At 55.0% G+C, this 23,988-nt stretch overlaps 3 protein-coding genes and 1 long non-coding RNA gene across 6 annotated transcripts in view; 3 read left to right on the top strand and 1 right to left on the bottom strand.

Annotated features, from left to right (window-relative positions):
• Positions 1-2,502, top strand: part of tpcn2 (two pore segment channel 2) — a 15,868-nt gene extending 13,366 nt beyond the window's left edge. The window contains 4 exon segments of the mRNA XM_057020461.1: positions 1,515-1,597; positions 1,788-1,869; positions 2,182-2,273; positions 2,365-2,502. Of these exon segments, the coding sequence (XP_056876441.1) occupies positions 1,515-1,597; positions 1,788-1,869; positions 2,182-2,273; positions 2,365-2,443 (336 nt within the window). The 3' untranslated portion in view covers positions 2,444-2,502.
• Positions 2,503-4,347: 1,845 nt separating this feature from the next.
• Positions 4,348-8,644, top strand: pop4 (POP4 homolog, ribonuclease P/MRP subunit). 3 transcript variants are annotated; one of them, XM_057020794.1, is made up of 8 exons: positions 4,355-4,467; positions 4,687-4,742; positions 5,221-5,447; positions 5,521-5,598; positions 5,676-5,737; positions 6,694-6,795; positions 8,055-8,185; positions 8,238-8,644. In XM_057020794.1, exons 1-8 carry the CDS (start codon positions 4,461-4,463, stop codon positions 8,241-8,243), a joined length of 669 nt encoding a protein of 222 aa, XP_056876774.1. In that variant the 5' UTR covers positions 4,355-4,460; the 3' UTR covers positions 8,244-8,644. The 3 variants fall into 3 exon arrangements, with proteins under 3 accessions (XP_056876759.1, XP_056876774.1, XP_056876767.1); XM_057020779.1 differs by having other exon boundaries at positions 4,348-4,467; positions 6,588-6,795; positions 8,055-8,644; XM_057020787.1 differs by having other exon boundaries at positions 4,357-4,467; positions 8,055-8,644.
• LOC130518290 (anoctamin-9-like) lies at positions 8,635-23,960 on the bottom strand. The gene is made up of 24 exons (XM_057020768.1): positions 23,500-23,960; positions 21,838-21,900; positions 21,388-21,510; positions 21,172-21,311; positions 17,889-17,938; positions 17,753-17,811; positions 16,445-16,524; positions 15,603-15,737; positions 15,204-15,297; positions 14,837-14,897; positions 13,082-13,164; positions 12,762-12,866; positions 12,507-12,671; positions 12,043-12,079; positions 11,862-11,973; positions 11,607-11,661; positions 11,426-11,523; positions 10,300-10,496; positions 10,021-10,173; positions 9,808-9,952; positions 9,604-9,726; positions 9,427-9,520; positions 9,244-9,356; positions 8,635-9,016 (listed from the first exon to the last, which is right to left on the bottom strand). The coding sequence occupies exons 1-24, from the start codon at positions 23,515-23,517 to the stop codon at positions 8,983-8,985; spliced, it is 2,337 nt and encodes a 778-aa protein (XP_056876748.1). The 5' UTR covers positions 23,518-23,960; the 3' UTR covers positions 8,635-8,982.
• Positions 11,368-13,442, top strand: LOC130518316 (uncharacterized). The gene is made up of 3 exons (XR_008947989.1): positions 11,368-11,706; positions 11,790-13,186; positions 13,357-13,442. It is a non-coding gene; the product is annotated as an uncharacterized LOC130518316 (long non-coding RNA).
• Positions 23,961-23,988: the final 28 nt, after the last annotated feature.

Genomic DNA, 23,988 nt, shown 5'->3' with positions numbered 1-23,988 from the left:
CTGTCCCTGTCCCTGTCCCTGCCCCTGCCCCTTCCCCTGCCCCTGTCCCTGTCCCTGTTCCTGTCCCTGTCCCTGTCCCTGTTCCTGTTCCTGTCCCTGTTCCTGGCCCTGTTGCTGCCCCTGCCCCTGCCCCTGCCCCTGCCCCTGTCCCTGTCCCTGTCCCTGCCCCTGCCCCTGCCCCTGTCCCTGTCCCTGTCCCTGTTCCTGTCCCTGTCCCTGTCCCTGTTCCTGTCCCTGTCCCTGTTCCTGGCCCTGTTGCTGCCCCTGCCCCTGCCCCTGCCCCTGTCCCTGCCCCTGTCCCTGTCCCTGTCCCTGTCCCTGTTCCTGGCCCTGTTGCTGCCCCTGCCCCTGCCCCTGTCCCTGTTCCTGTCCCTGTTGCTGCCCCTGCCCCTGCCCCTGTCCCTGTCCCTGTTCCTGGCCCTGTTGCTGCCCCTGCCCCTGCCCCTGCCCCTGTCCCTGTCCCTGTTCCTGTCCCTGTTCCTGCCCCTGTTCCTGCCCCTGTCCCTGCCCCTGTCCCTGTCCCTGTTCCTGTCCCTGTTCCTGGCCCTGTTGCTGCCCCTGCCCCTGTTGCTGCCCCTGCCCCTGCCCCTGCCCCTGTCCCTGCCCCTGCCCCTGTCCCTGCCCCTGTCCCTGTTCCTGTCCCTGTTCCTGCCCCTGTCCCTGTTCCTGTCCCTGTTCCTGGCCCTGTTGCTGCCCCTGCCCCTGTCCCTGTTCCTGTCCCTGTCCCTGTCCCTGCCCATGTTCCTGGCCCTGTCCCTGTTCCTGCCCCTGTTCCTGTTCCTGTCCCTGTCCCTGTCCCTGTCCCTGCCCCTGTCCCTGCCCCTGTCCCTGTTCCTGGCCCTGTTCCTGGCCCTGTTGCTGCCCCTGCCCCTGTCCCTGGCCCTGTCCCTGTCCCTGCTCATGTTCCTGCCCCTGTCCCTGGCCCTGTCCCTGGCCCTGTCCCTGGCCCTGTCCCTGCCCCTGGCCCTGCTCTGTCCCTGTCCCTGCCCCTGCTCTGTCCCTGCCCCTGCCCCTGCCCCTGTCCCTGTTCCTGTCCCTGTTGCTGCCCCTGTTCCTGTCCCTGTCCCTGGCCCTGTCCCTGTTCCTGGCCCTGTCCCTGTCACTGTTCCTGGTCCTGCCCCTGTCCCCACCCCTGACCCTGTCCCCACCCTTGTCCCCACCCCTGCCCCTGTCCCTGCCCCTGTTCCCGCCCCTGTCCCTGTTCCTGCTCCTGTCCCCACCCTTGTCCCTGACCCTGACCCTGAAACCCTAACCCCCAACAGCAGGGGTCATTGACCTGGTCCAACGAGGGCCACCATCCACACACCAGTAAGACCAACTGCTTCCACCAGAGCTCCCACTTTCTACTGGGGGGGACAGAAGCAGGTGTGGATCGTGGCCCTCGTAGGACGGGCGGACGAGCTCTGGCCTAGAGGCTGAGCTGCTCCAGGACAAAAGCCCTCAGGACAGGGTTAGGGACAGGGTTAGGGACAGGGTTAGGGACAGGACTAACCACAGGTGTCCTCCATCATCAGGCCTCCATCATTCTGCTGTACGACGTCATGATCGTCAACAACTGGCAGGCCTTCCTGGACGCCTACAGCCGATACACCACAGGGTGAGGGTGTGTGTGTGAGGGGGGGGGGGGGGGGCAGTGTGAGGGGGGGTGTGTGTGAGGGGGGGGTGTGTGTGTGTGAGGGTGGGGGGGGTGTGAGTGTGAGGGTGTGTGTGTGGGGGTGACGGTGTGTGTGTGTGTGTGTGTGTGCTACATAGCAACAAGAGCTTGAAGGTGTCCTCCTTCTCTCCAGATGGTCCAAGATCTACTTCGTGTGTTGGTGGCTGACGTCCTCGGTGATGTGGGTCAACCTGTTTGTTGCTCTCATCCTGGAGGTCAGTTCACCAGTAAACCAGTAAAACCAGTAAAACCAGTAAACCAGTAAGGCCAGTAAACCAGTAAGGCCTGCTGGTCATGGGGGCTGGGGTCTAAGGTTTAAAGTTGTGGTCATCAGATTATGGTCATCAAAGGTGGTCCTCAGGTGGAAGATGGTCCAGAGGAACCTCAGAGTTCTTCTGCTCTGAAGCTCAGTTAATGTGGCTAAAGTCAGGATCGATACGTCAGGTCCTCCTCAGGGGGACACCAGCACGTGGTCCTGGTCCACTCCGGTTCCAGGACCTTTCTGACCTCATCAATGTTTCTGGCAGAACTTCATCTACAGATGGGACCGAAGCCACAGCTGCTCCAACACAGATGTGGAGAGGATCCGATACGAAACCTCCGTCCAGCTGATCTTCAAGTATGTTCACACGGTCGCTGCAGTCTCTGTCCTGGTCCCTGACCCTGGTCCCTGACCCTAACCCCTGTCCTGACTGGTCTCCTCCCTCCAGGTCCCAGGTCCAGGAGCCCACCGAGGAGGAGCTGCTCTGTCAGCTACACAAACACCCTCACTTAAACCTGCAGGGCTGACACACACACACACACATACACACACTCACACACACACACCACACACACACACACACACACACACACCCATACTCACACTCTCACACCCATACTCACACTCACACACTCATACACACACACACACACACAACACCCATACTCACACTCACACACACCACACACACACACACACACACCACACACCCATACTCACACTCACACACTCATACACACACACTCACACACACACACCCATACTCACACTCACACACTCATACACACACTCACACACACACACCCATACACACACTCACACTCTCACACACACACACCCATACACACACTCACACTCACACACACCCATACACACACACTCACACTCACACACTCACACAACTGTGGAACGTTATGTGTTCATATTTCTGGTGTTGCTTCCATTTGGGCTTCCTCACATCTTACCTTTTGTTACCTTTTGTTACTTTTTGTTGCTTTTTGTTACTTTTTGTTGCTTTTTGTTGCTTTATGTTGCCTTTTGTTGCTTTTTGTCACTCTTTTGGTCTCTCTGAAGCTCTTTGTCCCAGAGTTGTGTTGTTGGAGTCCAAGAGGTGTTTCAAAGACTCTGAAACAAAAGCCCCAAACTTCAGCCCAAATCACGTTGTTCAGTCAGGCTGTCCAGGCCAAATGAAGCTGGACCAGGTCCTGACCAGGATCAGGGACACGTGTCAGAGCAGCGCTACGAGGCCCAGGAACAGGACCAGTGCTGGCCCAGGAACAGGACCAGCGGTGGCCCAGGAACAAAGCAACCTTGCTGAAGTGAATCAGAACCAGGATACCAGCTGACATTTGGGTCATCTTCATTAGTAAACCCAGATCGTGTGGAGGTGCTGGACAGGAACCAGAACAAGCAGCAGTGAGGTCCAGTAGAACAGCTCCCAGGTACCAAACGGATGCTGAAGCTGTTTCTACGTGAGGACAGAAGAACAAACGTTACTCCAAAGTTTATGATGGACCCTGAGAACCGCCCAGAGTCGCGATGTGGTCCGCTCCTCCTGAGGAGGGGGGACTCACCCAGCCTTGGTCCAGGATGCTCCATCAAAGGTCCGAGTCTCTCGGTGGGATTCCAGCAGACCCTTCAGGGTTCTGGAGGAGCGACACGTTTGAGAACCGTCCAGCAACTGCTGGGGGTTGAAGTGACGCTTGAGGAGGAGGAAAACCCATCAGACCACTGGGCACGAAGGTGGAAACTTATTTTCTAGATGTGCACGTGATGTGCACGTGATGCGCACGTGATGTGCACGTGTGAGAGTCTCTTTAACAAAGCTCCTGTGGACTGAAAAGGCCGTTCATTCTTCATAATTCCATAATTTCACTGATGAATCATCCAATCAGGGTTCTGAGGGTTTCTGTGTATTCGGTGGATATTTATGTGCTTGTTTTACTGATAGTTTCCATAAAAACAAGAGGAGAAGAAGGGAAATGTAGTTTTTAAGCATTTTTTCCTTTGTCATTTTGATTGTCAAATAAAAGGAAAGAAACGTTCCGTGTGGCTGAGACGGCTGCTCTTCATCACACACATCTGGACACACCTGTCCCAGGTGGAGGCCGGTGCCCCAGCTCATGGCAGGGCCCTCTGGGACCATTTAGAGGTTCGGTTCCTTGCTCAAGGGTACCCCAGCAGTGCGCTGTCCATTCCAAATCAACATGATAGTAGGCTAATCTGAAAGCAACGTGCTATAAATAGATTATTATTAGAGATAGTAACAAAATAAACAAAGTCTTTGGCATCAGGCATTCAGCTAAGTTCGATTTTATACCTCAACACTCGCAAAGCGCTGCGCGCTGGACTCTTTTAGGCAAGAATCCGCCTTTTCTCTGACCACGTGACGCGCTGTTGCGTTAATGCGCCGATTCACCGCTGGGGGCAGCAACAGGGCGATCGGCGTCTGCACACGAACACGCGAAGAAGAAAAGCAGCAGCAGAAGAAGAAGAACCCGGAACAAACACGTTTCCAGGAGTTTCTGGCGCAGCACCGACGCGATGACCGGTCAGTTCATATTAAAGTCTGTACTTTAGACATGAAAACGCGTCGCAGGCGATTTGGAGCCCTTTCTACAGTAGTTGCTGAACTCCTCGAGATTCTCTAAAAACATTTTGACATAGCTTCGAAAATAACTCATTGTTCAGAACTGAAGAAGATGTATTAAAATACAAGATACGAGCTTATCGGTTCTTAAACTGAAGAAATGTCTGAAATCTTCAACAGAATCACTCGTTCAAGCTACGATTCCATTTGAAATGGGGAAGATTGTTGGCTTACAGGTAAGTGAGTGATGTAAATGTTCTATACATTAAGAGAGAGGAGTGTCGCCGCTCAGCACCACTTGGACCTCTACCATATATTAATGCTGAACCTGCAGCTCTCTGGCCCGGTTCTCTCTGGTCTGGCCCGGTTCTCTCTGGTCTGGCCCTCAGTTTCCCTGATGTTTCATTAGGAATCAGAGTTCATGTTCATGAAGATGCCTCCCTCCTCTATGAGCCCGGAGCGTCTGTAGCTTTGCTTCAGGGCGTCTGTCACTGGGGCTTTGGTATCTCCAAGGGATCCTTCCTGTCTCACGTCTGTAGTGGGTCTTCCTGAGCTGCCTCCTGGAGTCACCTGTCTCAGGGCTCCTGGGAGCCCTTTCAGGAGGCCTGATGGGACATAGAAGTGTGGACGTTGTGGGTCTGTTGTCAGTTGTTAGTCGGTGTGTAATCAAAGCCGGATTAACAAGGACGATTCAGGATCTTTGTTCATCTCCAGTCTCAGAGCAGATCCCAGGCTGAGACGAGCACCCAGGTGTTCCTGAAGAGCAGCATTCGGAATTTCAGAGGAGCTGATGCAACGAGCCCGCTGAGCTACAAGGCCGTGATGCTGGAGTACTCCAGACCAAAGAAGGAGAAGGTGAAGAGGAGAAGCAAAGGCAGCAGAATGAATGCCGCCCAGAAACGGAGGATGAAGCTCTTCACCATTAGGCCGGAGCACCAGAGGTTGGTCACCAGTTTGAAAGCTCCTGCAGAAGAACCATCAGTGTTGGTGACTCGTCTGTGTGACCACCTCCAGGTACGAGCTCTTCCTCCCCCTGCACCACCTCTGGAGACAGTACATCACCGACGTGTGCGGTGGCCTGAAACCCACCAGGTAAACGAGTCCCTCAGGAAACTACCGCACTCTTTAAACTCACCCACTCACAGCTGCTCTTCTGTCTGTGGTTGCAGCAGCCCCCAGTTCCTGCAGCAGAAGCTTCTGAAAGCAGATCTCCACGGTGCTGTGCTCTCAGGTCTGTACTCTGGTCTGTACTCTGGGGTCTGCACTCTCAGGTCTGTACTCTGGTCTGTACTCTGGGGTCTGTGCTCTCAGGTCTGTACTTATAGGTCTGCACTCTGGGGTCTGTACTCTGGGGTCTGCACTCTCAGGTCTGTACTCTGGTCTGTACTCTCGGGTCTGCGCTCTGGGGGGTCTGTACTCTCAGGTCTGTACTCTGGGGTCTGTACTCTGGTCTGCGCTCTGGGGTCTGTACTCTCTGGTCTGCACTCTCAGGTCTGTACTCTGGTCTGTGCTCTGGGGTCTGCGCTCTGGGGTCTGTACTCTGGTCTGCGCTCTGGGGTCTGTACTCTCTGGTCTGCACTCTCAGGTCTGTACTCTGGTCTGTGCTCTGGGGTCTGCGCTCTGGGGTCTGTACTCTGGTCTGCACTCTGGGGTCTGTACTCTCAGGTCTGCACTCTGGGGTCTGTACTCTGGTCTGTACTCTGGGGTCTGCACTCTCAGGTCTGCACTCTGGGGTCTGTACTCTGGTCTGTACTCTGGGGTCTGTACTCTGGTCTGTACTCTGGGGTCTGCACTCTCAGGTCTGCACTCTCAGGTCTGTACATATAGGTCTGTACTCTGGTCTGCACTCTGGGGTCTGTACTCTGGGGGGTCTGCACTCTCAGGTCTGTGCTCAGGTCTGTACTCAGGTCATGTTGATCTGTGAAGGTCCAGCAAAGACTCCTCAGCTGCTCCCTGATGGACTTCCAGCCCTCATGGTTCAGTCTCACCAGTCGGACCAGAACTGAAGGACAAAGTCGACTTTGCTGGACCTTGGTACATTTGAGGTCCTCACTGAGCTCATTCCCTCCTCTGTTCATCAGGATCTTCATGTCCTCCAGTCCTTCGTTACAGCGCTTCATGGACAAACCTTCGTTATTTTGCTCGTGCACGAGGAACTCTAACGAGTCCCTTTCCCTCCTGCTGCAGTGGTTCGCTCCAGATGCCCCTCCTATGTCGGGACCACGGGGATCCTGGTCCAGGAGTTCAAGCACGTCTTCAAAATCATCACAAAGGAAAACAAAGTGAAAGGTTGGTCTCGTTTCATCTGAATAAAGCTCAGCGTGTAGAGAGGAACCCCCCAGGAGGAGGGCCGTGGTCACCAGGGACCCCTGGCTCTGGTCCACCCCCCCCACTGGTCCCTACTGGGCTCCCAGACCTGCTCCAGTCAAAGGTGGTTCTTTTATGAATCCCTGGCTGCTGGTTGGAGGCGTCGGTCTGTAGCAGCGTCACCACAGGGGGGCGGCAACGTGCAGCGTGGGGGGCTGCTGCCTCCTGCTGCTGCCTCCTGCTGCCTCCTGCTGCTGTCTCCTGCTGCCTCCTGCTGCTGCTGCCTCCTGCTGCTGCCTCCTGCTGCTGCCTCCTGCTGCTGCCTCCTGCTGCCTCCTGCTGCTGCTGCTGCCTCCTGCTGCTGCTGCTGCTTCCTGCTGCTGCTGCTGCCTCCTGCTGCTGCCTCCTGCTGCTGCTGCCTCCTGCTGCTGCCTCCTGCTGCTGCTGCCTCCTGCTGCTGCTTCCTTCTTCCTGCTGCTGCTTCCTGCTGCTGCTTCCTTCTTCCTGCTGCTGCTTCCTTCTTCCTGCTGCTTCCTGCTGCTGCTTCCTTCTTCCTGCTGCTGCTGCCTCCTGCTGCTGCCTCCTGCTGCTGCTGCCTCCTCCTGCTGCTGCCTCCTTCCTGCTGCTTCCTTCTTCCTGCTGCCTCCTGCTGCTGCTGCCTCCTCCTGCTGCTGCCTCCTGCTGCTGCTGCCTCCTCCTGCTGCTGCCTCCTGCTGCTTCCTTCTTCCTGCTGCTTCCTTCTTCCTGCTGCCTCCTGCTGCTGCTGCCTCCTCCTGCTGCTGCCTCCTCCTGCTGCTGCCTCCTCCTGCTGCTGCCTCCTGCTGCTGCTTCCTTCTTCCTGCTGCTTCCTTCTTCCTGCTGCTTCCTTCTTCCTGCTGCCTCCTGCTGCTGCTGCCTCCTCCTGCTGCTGCTGCTTCCTTCTTCCTGCTGCCTCCTGCTGCTGCTGCCTCTCCTGCTGCTGCTTCCTTCTTCCTGCTGCCTCCTGCTGCTGCTTCCGTCTTCCTGCTGCCTCCTGCTGCTGCCTCCTCCTGCTGCTGCCTCTGCTGCTGCTTCCTTCTTCCTGCTGCTTCCTTCTTCCTGCTGCTTCCTTCTTCCTGCTGCCTCCTGCTGCTGCTGCCTCCTCCTGCTGCTGCTTCCTTCTTCCTGCTGCCTCCTGCTGCTGCTTCCGTCTTCCTGCTGCCTCCTGCTGCTGCTTCCTGCTGCTGCTTCAGCTGGCTGATGTTCATCTTTGTGTCTTCTAGTGATCCCAAAAAGAAACAGTGTCTTTTCCTTGGAGATGGGTGGTTTCACCTCCTTCATCTACGGCAGCAGGTTTGAGCAGCGTGCCAGCGAGCGCTCTGCTAAGAAGTTTAAGGTGAGAGGAACCATTGACCTGTGATCCTGAGGGACACGTCCAGCTGAGGCTTCCTGGAGGAACCATTGACCTGTGATCCTGAGGGACACGTCCAGCTGAGGCTTCCTGGAGGAACCATCACTGACAGAGACCAGGAGACACTTGAGGACATCTCCTTCCTCACTGATGGACCACCAGGACGACCTGTCCTCTGAGCAGATGAGTCGGGTTCACACATGACTGAGAAACCATCTTCTGCCTGCTGGACAGTTGCTCGTCTGATGTTCTGCTCATGGTTCTTGGCACCTTATGACCCCACCTGACCTCCCGTCTTTCTCCACGCTGATATTTTTGGGTTTGTAATTATAAAAGTGTATTCTTAATGAACACTAAATGTAAATGTTGCGCCGCCACGGACGGAATAAATGTGTGAAGGAGCCCCAGCAGCTGCTGCTCACCAGGGTCCAGCAGCTCCAACCAGGTTCTGCTTCAGTAAAACATTGACTTTTATTTCATTCACATTGTGGAACCAAAGCTGACATCAGTTCTGGTTCCTGGTCGGAGCGGAGCCGCCTTAAAATCTACACGTAATCGAACATTTGATTGTCCAAACCTCGTTCTGATACTGGAGGTAGAACACTTGCCCCCCCGTGAGGACGCTCCTGGGGGGGCTGTTCCTCTGTCTTTGATCTGTCTTTGATCATTCAGAGCACAAAAACCTTTTAGTTCCTGTCAAAATGAGGTCCGCTTTAGGCTGTGAAATCAACAGCACTGAAGATCTGATCCGTCTGGGGTGGATCCCTGGGTGGATCCCTGGGGAGAAGCTGCTCCTGAGGTCACACCTCTGTCGATCTGCTCCGCGTCATTCCTCTGGAATTAAGAACAAACAGCGATGACGTGACGGGAGGCTTTCCAAAGACTTGGAGCTCCTCGTATGTGTGGTTAACGTGTGCTAACCAGTTAGCCCATTAGCATCCAGAGCCCAACTCCCAGGGTGGGACCGGAACACTGTTTCGGCTGAATAAATCAGATCCACTGTGTTCTCGTATTTGCCCGCTTGACCGGAGCAGAGATGGATCAGAACGGTGCTGACTTACTGGAGTTCTTCCTTCAGTCGATCCAGTTTGTCCAGCAGCCGGTCGTTCTTGACCTTGATGGGGTTGTCGGGGACAAACCACGCTGCCACGAACTTGCAGACCACCACCACGTGCTGAGTGGAGACGGGAGAGACTTTAGACCGGACCGGCCGCCTCCGTCAGGACTCCTCAAAGCACACAAACCTCAAAGAGGACGACGAAAGCGAAGCGCACGGCCAAGACCAACCAGAACTGGGAGGTGAGCGTGTAGTCGGCGCCGCTGCGATAGTCCCTGTAGCTGCAAACACACAAGGCCGTCAGGTGGGCACCAGCGTGGCCGTCAGGTGGGCACCAGCGTGGCCGAGAGCAGCAGCTCCTCACCTGCACTGGGTCACGTTCAGGCCGCCCTCCGTCACCATCTGCTGGGCTAAAAAGTCCCTCCTGACCGCCGGGTGTGACAGCAGGGCGGTAGACAGAGTGTCGTTAATGTAGCCCTGCATGCAGCTGCAAACACAACATTCAGGGGCATTAACGGGGCAGATGGTGGCAGATGTGGCAGCTGCTGACGGCCGAGACGCCACTGACTGTGTGTTGGGCCTTCCAGCAGCGCAGGGGCCGTACTGGTGACGGTAGACCAGGCGCGGGATGAAGTCCGACGACACGCCGATGACCAGGCCGTTAGCAATCACCGCTAACACTCCGATGGCCTCCAGCACCTTGGTCCAGATACCTGAACACACCAAGCGGACGGTCAACGTTAACTCGGCAGCTGCCACAGGAAACAGGTGCCGGTCTCACCGATGTCGTTGGTCTTCCTCGGGACCATCCGCCGCTCCAGCCGGACCATTTTGATGGCGTCCAGGCGGATCTCAAAGATGTTGTTGATGAGGGCGAGCAGAGGAGCCAGAGGGAAGGCTGCCACAAATATGGTGGTGAAGCTGAACTGCATCACTGCAACAGACTCTGTTTAAAGCCTCCACATGGCGACCACGCTGCTGGACCCTCTTGGTGGACTACATTTAGTCACACTCCTCAAGAGGTCCAGCTCAAAACGGGAGGGCGGCGGCATGGACTCACCCATCTCCAGGAACTCATTGAACAGGCTGAAGGCATCAGTGTCGGCCATGTGGTAGTTGCGTAACCAGTCCTGGAGTTTGCAGATGTCACATGGTTCCACACAGCCCTGCTCATCACGACAGGCCTTCCTGTAACACTGGCCACACTTCCTCTGCAGCTTATTGGCAGTGTTTCTCCTCAGACAGTTTTTCACCCAGCTGAAAAGGCAAAAGAGGGATTTTTCAGGTGGGGGTGTTGCGCTGGTAGGGTGAGGGTCTCTGGGAGGAGGGTGGATAGGGTCTCTGGGAGGAGGGCGAGGGTCTATGGGAGGAGGGCGAGGGTCTATGGGAGGGTGGATAGGGTCTCTGGGAGAGTGAGGGCTAGGGTCTCTGGGAGGAGGGCTAGGATCTATGGGAGGAGGGCTAGGGCCTCTGGGAGGAGGGCTAGGGTCTATGGGAGGAGGGCTAGGTCTATGGGAGGAGGGCTAGGGTCTCTGGGAGGAGGGCTAGGGTCTATGGGAGGAGGGCTAGGGTCTCTGGGAGGAGGGCTAGGGTCTATGGGAGGGTGGATAGGGTCTCTGGGAGAGTGAGGGCTAGGGTCTCTGGAGGAGGGCGAGGGTCTATGGGAGAGTGAGGGTCTATGGGAGGAGGGCTAGGGTCTCTTGGAGGAGGGCTAGGGTCTCTGGGAGGAGGGCTAGGGCCTCTGGGAGGAGGGCTAGGGTCTCTGGGAGGAGGGCTAGGGTCTATGGGAGAGTGAGGGTTAGGGTCTCTGGGAGGAGGGCTAGGGTCTATGGGAGGGTGGATAGGGTCTCTGGGAGGAGGGCTAGGGTCTATGGGAGGAGGGCTAGGGTCTCTGGGAGGAGGCTAGGGTCTATGGAGAGTGAGGGTTAGGGTCTCTGGGAGGAGGGCTAGGGTCTCTGGGAGGAGGGCTAGGGTCTCTGGGAGGAGGGCTAGGGTCTATGGAGAGTGAGGGTTAGGGTCTCTGGGAGGAGGGCTAGGGTCTCTGGGAGGAGGGCTAGGGTCTCTGGGAGGAGGCTAGGGTCTATGGGAGAGTGAGGGTTAGGGTCTCTGGGAGGAGGGCTAGGTCTATGGGAGGAGGGCTAGGGTCTATGGGAGGAGGGCTAGGGTCTATGGGAGGAAGCACTCACGGCACAGTGAATTCAAAGATGTTGTTGAGAGTCTGTTTGAGAAGCATGATTACAAACATCTGGATGAAGAGGTCCGTCAAACAGCCACTGGGGTGACACTGCAGGAACCAGATGTTCACATTAACATGTGGAAGCAACTCTTGGTGGATTCTAGAAAACAAATCTAAAAAAGTCTCTTCACCTCCTCCAGCCTCCAGCGAGCAATTCGCATGTAGTTTCCTGGATGTCCATTTATCCTGCCAGAGAAACCACACGTGTGTGTGTGTGTGTGTGTGTGGTGTGTGTGTGTGTGTGTGTGTGTGTGTGTGTGTGTGTGTGTGTGTGTGTGTGTGAGTGTGAGTGTGAGTGTGAGTGTGTGTGTGAGTGTGTGTGAGTGTGTGTGTGTGTGTGAGTGTGTGTGTGTGTGAGGGATATCACAATAACCGATCAGGTGTACCTGCCCAGGAAGAAGGCCACGTAGAAGAGTGAAGAGAAGAGAGTGAAGAACTGGAACGTGAACATCTTGACAGTGAAGCTCCTCTCCGTAGCAGCGAAGGAGTTGGTCTTCTCTGGAGACACGTGAGGAACATTAGGCTGAAGCAGCCGGGCTCTGCTCACATGCTGCTTCTGATGCTCACCTATTTCACAGAGCTTGAAGGCCACCCAGCGGTTCACCTGGGGATGAAGCAACAGGACAACGTTGGGCTGGTTTCTGTGGGCTGACCAGCTCCAACCCTAACCCTGGACATCTAGCAGAGGTTCTGATCCTCAGAAGGTTCCTTTCATTTTCAACTACACACACTAAACATACATTTTTAGCTTAGAAGGAAATTAGGCGTTCAAGCTGGCTGACCAGGTTTTTCCCAACGTCCTGGTCCTACATCTAACTGGCCAAAGACTCCTGGACCAAGGGGACCACACGGTCCTCTTTCCTGGCCTGATACTGTTTCAGCTGTAACAACCCAGCCCAAATGTGAAAGCCTCACCAAAATAACACTGAGCAAAGCCAGTAATAGTTTTCATCATCTCCTCAATATGAATTCAGTCCAGTTTACCAGCGGGACCCTTTGGATCTGCTGGTCTCAGGGACTCAACCACGTACCCGAGTCATGAGCTGAATGGTGAGGTAATGGAGCACGGCCCCCAGCGTCACGGCCACGGTGTTGGCGTGGTCCCTGATGAAGGCCCAGCTGCTCTCTGACATCAGGGGGGCCGCAATGACCCGGAACACCACCAGGGCCTGAGCCAGTCCGATGATCAGCATGAGCTGGAACACAAGCAGGTGCCCACGCAAGCGGCTTCAGCCCCAAGTGCAACGCGGTCCGAGGTTATTAACTATGAACGAACGGTCTCCTACCATGAGCGTCACCAGCACCAGGACCACTGCGCTGCGCAGGTAGGAGTGTTGGAAATGTCGGGGCTTGCAGTTGGGATCATTGACGATGTCGAGAATCAGCTCCTCCTGTCAACACAGCACAGGTGACACATGTTAAAGGCTATTACCGTGTAATAGCAATGATAGTAATTACAACCGTCCACGTTATTATTGCAGAATATTAGAGGGAGGTCAGGAGTGGAAAAGGTCTCCAAACCCTCCGAGCCTGCAGGGGGCAGTATGGCTGCCTTTGGCCTACACCTTTAAAAAGATCAATAACACGGTAATAAAGGTGTCGTTACCTCCTCTTCACACCAGTCATAGACCTTCCACTCCGAGACGTGTCTGGCCCGGTGTCTCTTCCACAGCTCCAGGAACAGCGTGGCTGGAGACACAGCGAGGAGCAGGTGAGGGCAGGGTGAGGAGGAGAGCGAGGAGCAGGTGAGGAGCAGAGTGAAGAGCAGGTGAGGAGCAGAGCGAGGAGCAGGTGAGGAGCAGGTGAGGAGCAGAGCGAGGAGCAGAGCGAGGATCAGGTGAGGAGCAGGTGAGGAGCAGTTGAGGAGGAAGCGAGGAGCAGGTGAGGAGCAGGTGAGGAGCAGGTGAGGAGCAGAGTGAAGAGCAGGTGAGGAGCAGAGCGAGGAGCAGGTGAGGAGCAGAGCGAGGACCAGGTGAGGAGCGGGTGAGGAGCGGGTGAGGAGCAGAGCGAGGAGCAGGTGAGGAGCAGAGCGAGGAGCAGGTGAGGAGCAGAGTGAGGAGCGGGTGAGGAGCAAGTGAGGAGCAGGTGAGGAGCGGTGAGGAGCAGAGCGAGGACAGGTGAGGAGCAGTGAGGAGCAGGTGAGGAGCAGAGCGAGGAGCAGGTGAGGAGCGGGTGAGGAGCAGAGCGAGGAGCAGGGTGAGAGGAGAGCGAGGAGCAGGTGAGGAGCAGAGTGAAGAGCAGGTGAGGAGCAGAGCGAGGAGCAGGTGAGGAGCAGAGTGAAGAGCAAGTGAGGAGCGGTGAGGAGCAGAGTGAAGAGCAGTGAGGAGCATCGAGCGAGGAGCAGTGAGGAGCGGGTGAGGAGCAGGTGAGGAGCAGAGTGAAGAGCAGAGTGAAGAGCAAGTGAGGAGCAGGTGAGGAGCAGAGTGAAGAGCAAGCGAGAGCACAGTGAGTAGCAGAGTGAGGAGCAGAGCGAGGAGCAGGTGAGGAGCAAGTGAAGAGCAGGTGAGGAGCGGGTGAGGAGCAGAGCGAGGAGCAGTGAGGAGCGGGTGAGGAGCAGAGTGAAGAGCAGAGCGAAGAGCAGGTGAGGAGCAGAGTGAAGAGCAGAGTGAAGAGCAAGTGAGGAGCAGGTGAGGAGCAGAGCGAGGAGCAGGTGAGGAGCAGAGTGAAGAGCAGAGTGAAGAGCAAGTGAGGAGCATGTGAGGAGCAAGTGAAGAGCAGAGCGAAGAGCAGGTGAGGAGCAGAGTGAGGAGCAGAGCGAGGAGCAGGTGAGGAGCAGAGTGAAGAGCAGGTGAGGAGCAGAGCGAGGAGCAGGTGAGGAGCGGGTGAGGAGCAGAGTGAAGAGCAGAGCGAAGAGCAGAGTGAAGAGGAGAGCGAGGAGCGGGTGAGGAGCAGAGTGAGGAGGAGAGCGAGGAGCAGGTGAGGAGCAGAGTGAAGAGCAGTGAGGAGCAGAGCGAGAGCAGGTGAGGAGCAGAGTGAAGAGCAGAGTGAAGAGCAAGTGAGGAGCAGGTGAGGAGCAGAGTGAAGAGCAGGTGAGGAGCAGAGCGAGGAGCGGGTGAGGAGCGGGTGAGGAGCAGGTGAGGAAGAGCGAGGAGCAGAGTGAAGAGCAAGTGAGGAGCAGGTGAGGAGCAGGTGAGGAGCAGAGCGAGGAGCAGAGTGAGGAGCAGGTGAGGAGCAGAGTGAAGAGCAGGTGAGGAGCAGAGCGAGGAACAGAGCGAGGAGCAGAGCGAAGAGCAGAGCGAGGAGCAAGTGAGGAGCAGAGCGAGGAGCAGGTGAGGAGCAGAGCGAGGAGCAGAGCGAAGAGCAGAGCGAGGAGCAAGTGAGGAGCAGAGCGGGGAGCAGAGTGAGGAGCAGAGCGACTCACCCCAGATGGCCATGAACATGGCAAAGGCAACAGTTCCCTCGTTGTCGAACAAGTGGCTGATCTGGACCAAGAGAGGATTTAATCACCGGTCTGGTCCAACGTACAGGAGTAGCAGAGGGTAGCTTACCTTAGCAGAGGGTAGCTTACCTTAGCATAGGGTAGCTTACCTTAGCAGAGGGTAGCTTACCTTAGCAGAGGGTAGCTTACCTCAGCAGAGGGTAGCTTACCTTAGCAGAGGGTAGCTTACCTTAGCATAGGGTAGCTTACCTTAGCAGAGGGTAGCTTACCTTAGCAGAGGGTAGCTTACCTTAGCAGAGGGTAGCTTACCTTAGCAGAGGGTAGCTTAGCTTAGCAGAGGGTAGCTTACCTTAGCATAGGAGCACGTGTCTGACAGCTGCCACACTTTACATATATTGTCACATCGAGGACACATGATGACGCTGGACTCACACACTTCCAGACTGTGGACACAGTAAGTTTGGACTCTTTCAGTGTTTTGGCACCAAAAGAACAAGAGAAAGGAACATTTTTGAGCTGATCTCTCAGAAAAGGAAAGAAACCCGTCATGTTCAGGAGGAACCCATTTGATCAGTGTGGACCTCAGAATTCTAACATGGGAGAGATCAGTGAGTCCACCAGCACCACTCCGTATGTGCGTCCATATTAGAACCTCTAACTCAGGGACGGGGGACAAAGGGGGCTCCGGCCAGCACATTGTGGATCACCTTGAGAAGCCTCAAAGAATTATTAACAGTGGACATCTTACATGAGCGGATTAGTGTTGAAGAAGGCAAGTCCATACAGGAAGATGACGACACCCAAAATGGCAGCTGGAACCAGCAGCCAGGTGTACCAGCCCAGCCACAGGTAGTACAGGGCCACCTTCTCTCCAAAATAGGACCTGGCGGGACATTCAGCCACAAGTCGCTCACATACAGAAGCATCTCGGATTTCATTTTTCCTCCTCTCCCCTCCCCTCCCCTCCTCTCCTCTCCTCTCCTCTCCTCTCCTCTCCTCTCCTCTCCTCTCCTCTCCTCTCCTCTCCTCTCCTCTCCCCTCCCCTGGCTGTTCTGGCTGGTCCTTGTTCTGGCTGTTCTGGCTGTTCTGGCTGTTCTGGCTGTTCTGGCTGTTCTGGCTGGTCCTTGTTCTGGCTGTTCTGGCTGTTCTGGTCTGGCTGTTCTGGCTGTTCTGGCTGTTCTGGCTGGTCCTTGTTCTGGCTGTTCTGGCTGTTCTGCTGGCTGTTCTGGCTGTTCTGGCTGTTCTGGCTGGTCCTTGTTCTGGCTGTTCTGGCTGTTCTGGCTGTTCTGGCTGTTCTGGCTGGTCCTTGTTCTGGCTGGTCCTTGTTCTGGCTGTTCTGGCTGTTCTGACTGTTCTGGCTGTTCTGGCTGTTCTGGCTGGTCCTTGTTCTGGCTGTCTGGCTGTTCTGGCTGTTCTGGCTGTTCTGGCTGGTCTGGCTGTTCTGGCTGTTCTGGCTGTTCTGGCTGGTCCATGTTCTGGCTGTTCTGGCTGTTCTGGCTGTTCTGGCTGTTCTGGCTGTTCTGTCTGGTCTGTGGAGAAGAATCCCCCATTGTGGACTCGAGGGTTAACTAGAGACAATCCCAGACTGACTTGACATCGTTGAATGGCTGGCCTGTGAAGAGCGCCGACCATCGAGCCCACTTCTTCTTCAGTTTCTTCTGCTTCTTTTTCTGTGAACGGTGGAACATCACATCATAAATGCTGGTTTTCCCTCAACAACAGGAAGCAACACGAAAAGTTGAAGAATCAATGAGTGTGTAGAGGGATTTTAATAAAAGATCCAAAATGGCTGCAGGAGGAAGACGGAGGACCACCAGCAGCAAAGCAACACCAGGATGGGGTCAGGAGAGGACTCAAAACCACATCAGATCAAGGTAAAAGCAGACCTGGGCTGGCAAGTTCCCCCAGCTCCATCCTGAGCACAGACCAGCCTGTCACCATCCTGCCCACCCTGCTACCTTCTCTGGGGCAGGGACATCTTCCAGCACCTCCTCTATGGCCTCTAATCCTCCCCCCCACCACTACCTAACCCTGACCCTGCTCCTGGGTGGTGCTGAAATAGAGAAAAGAGGGGTCTGTGACCTGATGGCTACATGGACCATGGACCACCTCCCCAACAGACCCTACAGGACTGTGTGTCCGATGTGGTTGGCTGCAGCCCCACTACTACATCTGACGCCCTCCACAGATAGCTGGAGGACCCCCGAACCAGGTCGGGAATAACTTAAAACCAGGGAGTGTGTCAGCTGGTGTGAGCAGAACATGCTAGTACCTGGGGCTTCACTTCAACACATCAAAACCCTGCAGGAGGTCAGAGGTCAAGAGTCAAGAGACAGTTGCCTGATGGCGCTTCTGTCCTTCCTAATAGCCACAGACCGAGTTACCTGGGCCAGACTGTCTCAGTTAGGTTTTTATTACTTTGATTAGATTTTATTACCTGTCTACTCATCTGATTAAATTATTCATCTGATTAATCAAAGTGTTACTTTGATCATTTTGGTTTTGAAAAAAAAAAAAAAAACCTGAACGGGCCAATAAAAAATTCTTGGGCTCGAGACCCCAACAAGCACGTTAGTATTGAGCTGGTCGAAGATATAACTATATATATATATATATATACTGTATATATATATAGATATTCTTGGTTCTAGCTGGTGACCGTCTCAGAGGTGCCAGCAGACTCTTGATGTTGCGCTCTGAACCCTTCATGGCTACAACGTTGCAGATCACTCAGCACATCAAAGCTACAACCGGGTTCAGCTAAAGCAACACAAGACCGGGACAGGGGAGACTACTATCACACCGCACTATACGCTACTAACTAGTCTCCTGTCAGAGAGGGTGAACTCATTCTGAACATGAGCAGATATCTGGACTGGTTAAAAGCTGCTGACTCACCTCATGGAGACAGAACATGGTTTCAAACACGCCCTTCATGAGCAGCTCCTTCAGATTCTCTGGAGAGAAGCAGAGCAGCATTATCACCTTTCTACTCAGTAGCCACGAAGCTTTGGCCTCTGGCATGATGCTTCACCTCCTGTGTTGATGAAGGTCTCATTAACGATGAAGTTGACCAGTCGGATCCTGAGAAAGAGGAGACGTTAATATTAGATCTGCAGCAGTGGGACACAGGTACAACAGGTGGGTGACTGACAAAGGGGTGAGTTCTCCCCCTTATCCCAATATTAAGTACTCATTTGTCTCTTGTATCTTTAGGTGGAACCCTTGGGGGGAGCAGTCAGCATTCCCCTAATCTTGGGAATTCCTTATTGCCAGGACAAACAGGACTCCTAGACGTCCCCGAGGACAGATCCTCATAAAAGATTGTTAGACCATGTGGTTAGCTCCTGTTCCTGAGGGGTTTGATTTGCAGAGCAATTAGTACAAGTTTTGGCCCAATTAATAAGAACAAACATTGAGGTAATTTAATAGTTTTTATTTAAAAGATACGCCTTAATTTGTCCAACTGCTCATTTCTTCTGGTTTTATACATAAAACAGCAGGGTGTCATCAGCATACAATAAAAACTGATGGCACACTTCCATTTATTACGTCCTAAATGAAGCTGGGACAAAGTGAAAAGGATTGGGTTAGGGTTAGGGTGAAAAGGATTGGGTTAGGGTTAGAGTGAAAAGGGTTAGGGTTAGGGTTAGAGTGAAAAGGGTTAGGGTTAGGGTGAAAAGGATTGGGTTAGGGTTAGAGTGAAAAGGGTTAGGGTTAGGGTTAGAGTGAAAAGGGTTAGGGTTAGGGTTCGGTGACGGCTTGGGTTCGGGTGCCCCGGCTTGGGTTCGGGTTCGCGTGCCCCGGCTTGGGTTCGGGTTAGGGTGCCCCGGGTTGGGTTAGGGTGCCCGGCTTGGGTTCGGGTCCCGTGCCCCGGCTTGGGTTCGGGTGCCCCGGATTGGTTCGGGTTCCCGTGCCCCGGCTTGGTTCTGGTGCCCCGGGTTCGGGTCGGTTCGCGTGCCCCGGGTTCGGTTCGCGTGCCCCGGTTCGGGTTCGGGTGCCCCGGCTTGGGTTCGGGTTCGCGTGCCCCGGGTTCGGGTTCGGGTTCGCGTGCCCCGGGTTCGGGTTCGGGTTGCCCGGCTTGGGTTCGGGTTCGCGTGCCCCGGGTTCGGGTTCGGGTTCGTGCCCCGGGTTCGGTTGGGTTCGCGTGCCCCGGGTTCGGGTTCGCGTGCCCCGGCTTGGGTTCGGGTGCCCCGTTTGGGTTCGGGTGCCCCGGCTTGGGTTCGGGTGCCCCGGCTTGGGTTCGGGTTCGCGTGCCCCGGCTTGGGTTCGGGTTCGGGTGCCCCGGCTTGGGTTCGGGTGCCCCGGCTTGGGTTCGGGTTCCCGTGCCCCGGCTTGGGTTCGGTTTCCCGTGCCCCGGGTTCGGTTCGGGGTGCCCCGGGTTCGGGTTCGGGTTCGGGTGCCCCGGGTTCGGGTTCGGGTTCGGGTGCCCCGGCTTGGTTCGGGTTCGCGTGCCCCGGGTTCGGGTTCGGGTTCGCGTGCCCCGGGTTGGGTTCGGGTTCGCGTGCCCCGGGTTCGGGTTCGGGTTCCCGTGCCCCGGGTTCGGGTTCGGGTTCGGGTGCCCCGGGTTCGGGTTCGGGTTCGGGTGCCCCGGGTTCGGGTTCGGTTCGGGTGCCCCGGGTTCGGGTTCGGGTTCGCGTGCCCCGGGTTCGGGTTCGGGTTCGCGTTCCCCGGCTTGGGTTCGGGTTCGGGTGCCCCGGGTTCGGGTGCCCCGCCTTGGGTTCGCGTGCCCCGGCTTGGGTCTGGGTGCCCCGGGTTCGGGTTCGGGTTCGGGTTCGGTGCCCCGCTTCGGGTTCGGGTTCGGGTGCCCCGGGTTCGGGTTCGGGGTCCCGGGTTCGCGTGCCCCGGCTTGGGTTCGGGTGCCCCGGTTCGGTTTTCGGGTTCGGGTGCCCCGGGTTCGGGTTCGGGTGCCCCGGCTTGGGTTCGGGTGCCCCGGGTTCGGGTTCGGGTTCGGGTGCCCCGGCTTGGGTTCGGGTGCCCCGGGTTCGGGTGCCCCGGCTTGGGTTCTTGCCCCGGGTTCGGGTTCGGGTGCCCCGGCTTGGGTTCGGGTGCCCCGGCTTGGTTCGGGTGCCCCGGGTTCGGGTTCGGGTTCGGGTGCCCCGGGTTCGGTTCGGGTGCCCCGGGTTCGGTTCGGGTTCGGGTGCCCCGGGTTAGGGTTCGGGTGAAAGGCTTGGGTTTCGGGTGAAAAGGATTGGTCCGCATACGAAACCCTGTGGAACGCCAAGATCACCTGCAGTATCAGAGGGATCTTCAAGGCCAGCACTGTCCCTTTGATCTTAGCGCTTATCAACCGCCTAAAAGACAACTTTGACAAACTGTCCTTCTTTTGGAAGCTGATCATGTGTTATGAGTATTCTTAACAGTTTCAGCCGCTACAATAATAGTAGCATCACTTATGTAAAACACTTAATTGGACCTGGTTTGACCGGGATCCTGTGCAACAAACTGACAATGACCACATTACAAAGCCTCTATAATCTGACTACATGGGGTTAGTGGCCACCCCTGAACGGCCTCTTCTCCTCCTGGGGAGGTGTTTTAAACAGGTGAGAGGTGACATCTCAGAGCCCCACCTCTGGTTAATGATGGCCAAACCTGTACACCTGTACACCTGTACCAGGTCTGGACATCCCTCGCTGCACTGGACTGCCCACACTACCTTACATAGCCCTGTCCATTGGGGAGACAACACAACCCCTTCACAGAGCCAACTCCTCAGGCCAGGAGTCAACAGTTCACCTGCATCTGAAGGACAAAGGACACTCGATCATCATCTTTAACCATCATTAACCAGGGGTGGGGCTCTGAGACATCACCTCTCACCTGTTTACAGTACAGGATTGAAAAACCTCCTCAGGAGGAGAAGAGGCCTTTCACACATGGCCACTAACCAACCCCATTAATGATGAGGGGCGGAGCCACCAACCACCAGGTGAATGAAGCTCCAAAGGTGTTCATGGCTCCTGAAGAGCAGAAGAACCTGGAACTCCCCAACAGTCCGTTAGAACTGATGAAGGCTCCTGGATAAGAGGTGAAACGTCTTCATGGAATGCTAACGGCTGCTGTGATTCAACTAGCAGGATTACCAGGTCCTGGAGGAGCGAGAACCTTCACAGACATAAAGCCTCCATTATTCACTCCAACTCTTGGGGCTTTTCTTGCCCCCTCTCAACCCTCTGGCAGGTACACGACGAGGACTTCGTTGCTAACATCTACGTGTCAATGATCTGGTACAGAACGACGCCTGGGGCCACTGAATGAAAACCTGACCATGCATCAACTAGCCTCCCAAATGTGCTGGTGTGTGTGCACGTTACCTGGTGGCCTGGGTGACGGCGCCCTTCACATCTCCGCACCAGTTGCAGGAGTCAGAAACTTTGAGCAGATACTGGTACTCTTCAAATATCTCAGATGGGGCACGAAGACCATAGAATACTTTGTCATCATGGACGATTTTCTACGAGGGGGGGTTGGGAGAGCGCGTGTTTCAGTCACATGTTCAGTGTTTGGAGATCTGGACAGTTCAGCCGCACCGAGACATTGAAGTTTTTGTTCTCCAGTTGTTGAATGAAGGCCGTCTGTCTCAGAGCCTTCTGGTCCGTTTCATCCTCCTGCTTGTGGGCCACCAGGACGTAATCAAATGTCCTCTGTGCTGGCTGCACAAAGACACGCCCACATTAAACAGTTACTGTGCGTCATCACTGGGAGGCTCCCAAACGTCAGCGGGAGCTAAAGCTAAAGCTAAAGCGTAGCTGTCAAGGCAACGGTGTATCGCTGGTAGGACGTCAACTCTGCTTTAGCTGGCACATACGTACACAAGGACATTACTCTTTAATGTATAGATGAGTAGAAGCCTTAGTAAAGCATCAGCTGTGCTTATCAAAATGATCTAAATAAATCTGAAGGTGTTATGAATCACACTGAGCTTTATGCTCTAGATGTGGCCTGATAGATCACCCTTTAATAGTAATAAATATCCGTACCAGTGAAGGCAGGAGAGGGTCACTGCTTCCATCCTTCCGTCTGCTCCAAAGCTCAAAGCGTTCCTTTTAAAAGAGAGACGGGTCAGGAGCTAAAGCACAAGCAGAGAACATCCTTAAAAACATCCTTCATATCACCATTTTCAATGCTAAATCAGGACTCAGCAAAATAAATGAACCCATAAAGGCTTTTCCAGACTGGCTCGAGCCGTCTCTGCCCCCCTTCCCAACGTTCCAGACCTGACGAACCGCTTCTCAGAAGAAGCAGCACTCATGATCTTCTCAGACAAAAAGAACTGCTCTCTGTTCTGGCTTCGTCTGTCCTCTGGGTCACAGTTAAAAACGGACTCTGGGATCGCTGGTTCCAGGTCATGTCATTGCCATGAAGTGATGAAAGTGGTCCAGGTAAATGGCCCTTCTGATCCGGACTAATGTGGTTTTAACATGGCGACCTCTGACAGGATGTAGCAGGACAGAGGACGTTCCTGCCATCGTTCCCTCTCTTTTCTTCTGGCTACCTTTAAAAAGCAGTAAAAACCTTGATTTCTGGCTGTGGCCCCCAGCTGAGGGGGGAACTCACCTCAGGTAGCTCATTTCATGATGAAGACTTGAGAGTCCGTCTCTAAACTGTGACCAGTCGGGACACAATCATGAGGAAACGGCTGCAGCTGACGGTTCCTGGTCTGTTGACTAAAGGCTACAGACACAGGGAGGGGGGGTCGGACTGAAATGTTACCATATAGACCTATAGGAATCGTTAGGGTTGGGGCCAGAGAGGACCGGTGAGGGTGGGTCAGAGCTTCAGCACCCAGCAGAATACAGCTCTGGCTCCATGTTGGAGTTTGGGTTTTCTGTCTAACCAGGTAGATCCGGCCTTGGGGGGCCAGTTTCCTTGCTGAAAGCCTGTTTCTCCACCTGGTAGGACTGGTTTACCTGCCTCTTGAGTCCAAAATTCAACCCTACCGAGAGTTTCTGACAGAATTTGAACATCAAACCAACATAATTCAAATGGAGCTAAAAATGTTCCAAATCTTGGAAACCACAGGTGACACACGACTTCACACGTGTATTCAGTTCACTCTTTTACAGGATCTTTCTTTCTTTTTAAAGCTCAAACGAAAGGACCAGCCCGGTCTTCTTCCAACAGGTTTACAGGCGTATGCAGGTCCGGACCTGCCACAACATTCGCCTGTTTTCTCTGGGTCGTCTCTCAGGTGTTTACAGGCCTCGCTGCCATTTATAATATAGATTATCAGGCAGATAAGGTTCAACCTCCTGGACTCACGTCACACATGGAACTTCAGGCCTGGGTGGGACCCACCCTGAGAGGGACCCACCCTGAGAGGGAAACAGGTTTTCCTTTGACCCGAGCCCTCACAACACGACACTGACGTTGGAGACAGTCACGCGACTCTTGAGTTTGTGTCAAAAACAACATGCAAAGGTTCCAGTAGGTGATTAGCCAAAAGAAAAGAGACATTAATGTGTAAAGAGACGATGAAAGGCCAAAGTAGCTCATGAGGAACCAGAAGAAACAGGTTCCCCCCAACTGTTCCCCCGTTCAGCTCAGATAACAGAAGGAACAGGGCTGAACACCTTTTCCTCCAGACTGCATAAACCTCTGTTACTAAACGTTGGTGGATATGTGCGCGCGCGCGTGTTTACCTCGGTCCTGTTGCACATGTCAGCAGTCTAACGTGGTGTTCCCTCGAGAATAGGTTCAACCCATGAGTCCACCTTCGCGCCTCATCTTCAGGACCTTCAGGATCTTCAGGAGCTCGTTAACTGCGTCTCATCTTTGATCCCCACTTCCGTCCGTCTGTCCGTCCGTGCGTGAGACCGCGGTGCGTCAGGACGGCGCAGGTACAGGTGTGCCGTTTACCTGGCGCAGCTCTGACGTCATGTCCCGGGAAGTGCGGCGACTCCTGTTCTAAACCGGAGCGAATCTCCCCCTTTGGCCTGTTTTCGAGTATTTAGAGTCTCCAAAAACCAACTGGTTTTATTTTGGAAAAATGACGCGAAGTTCTTGCTGATTAGCTCCTCTGGCGAGTCACGTGACTGCGGTTTGGACGTGTTCAGAGAAGCAGCTGCAGCATTTAAACCCTATTTACAGGAGAAAGGTGATCAAACGCGCACGTTCCTGCCCTCTTTTAC

This window comes from Takifugu flavidus, chromosome 2 (assembly GCF_003711565.1).
Source record: "Takifugu flavidus isolate HTHZ2018 chromosome 2, ASM371156v2, whole genome shotgun sequence".
NCBI lineage: Eukaryota > Metazoa > Chordata > Actinopteri > Tetraodontiformes > Tetraodontidae > Takifugu > Takifugu flavidus.
Note: the sequence above shows the minus strand (reverse complement) of the source record. Positions and strands in the feature narration are given on the sequence as shown.

What these genes read in the sequence shown, in the direction of transcription:
- pop4 (XM_057020779.1), top strand. An exon ending in GGTGGCCTGAAACCCACCAG is followed by an intron (nt 5,599 to 5,675) that starts GTAAACGAGTCC and finishes CTGTGGTTGCAG; the next exon opens with CAGCCCCCAGTTCCTGCAGC. An exon ending in AAAGGAAAACAAAGTGAAAG is followed by an intron (nt 6,796 to 8,054) that starts GTTGGTCTCGTT and finishes TGTGTCTTCTAG; the next exon opens with TGATCCCAAAAAGAAACAGT.
- LOC130518290 (XM_057020768.1), bottom strand. An exon ending in ATCTTTGAATTCACTGTGCC is followed by an intron (nt 10,497 to 11,425) that starts GTGAGTGCTTCC and finishes TTGCCTTTTCAG; the next exon opens with CTGGGTGAAAAACTGTCTGA. An exon ending in GAGGAAGACCAACGACATCG is followed by an intron (nt 9,953 to 10,020) that starts GTGAGACCGGCA and finishes TGGTGTGTTCAG; the next exon opens with GTATCTGGACCAAGGTGCTG.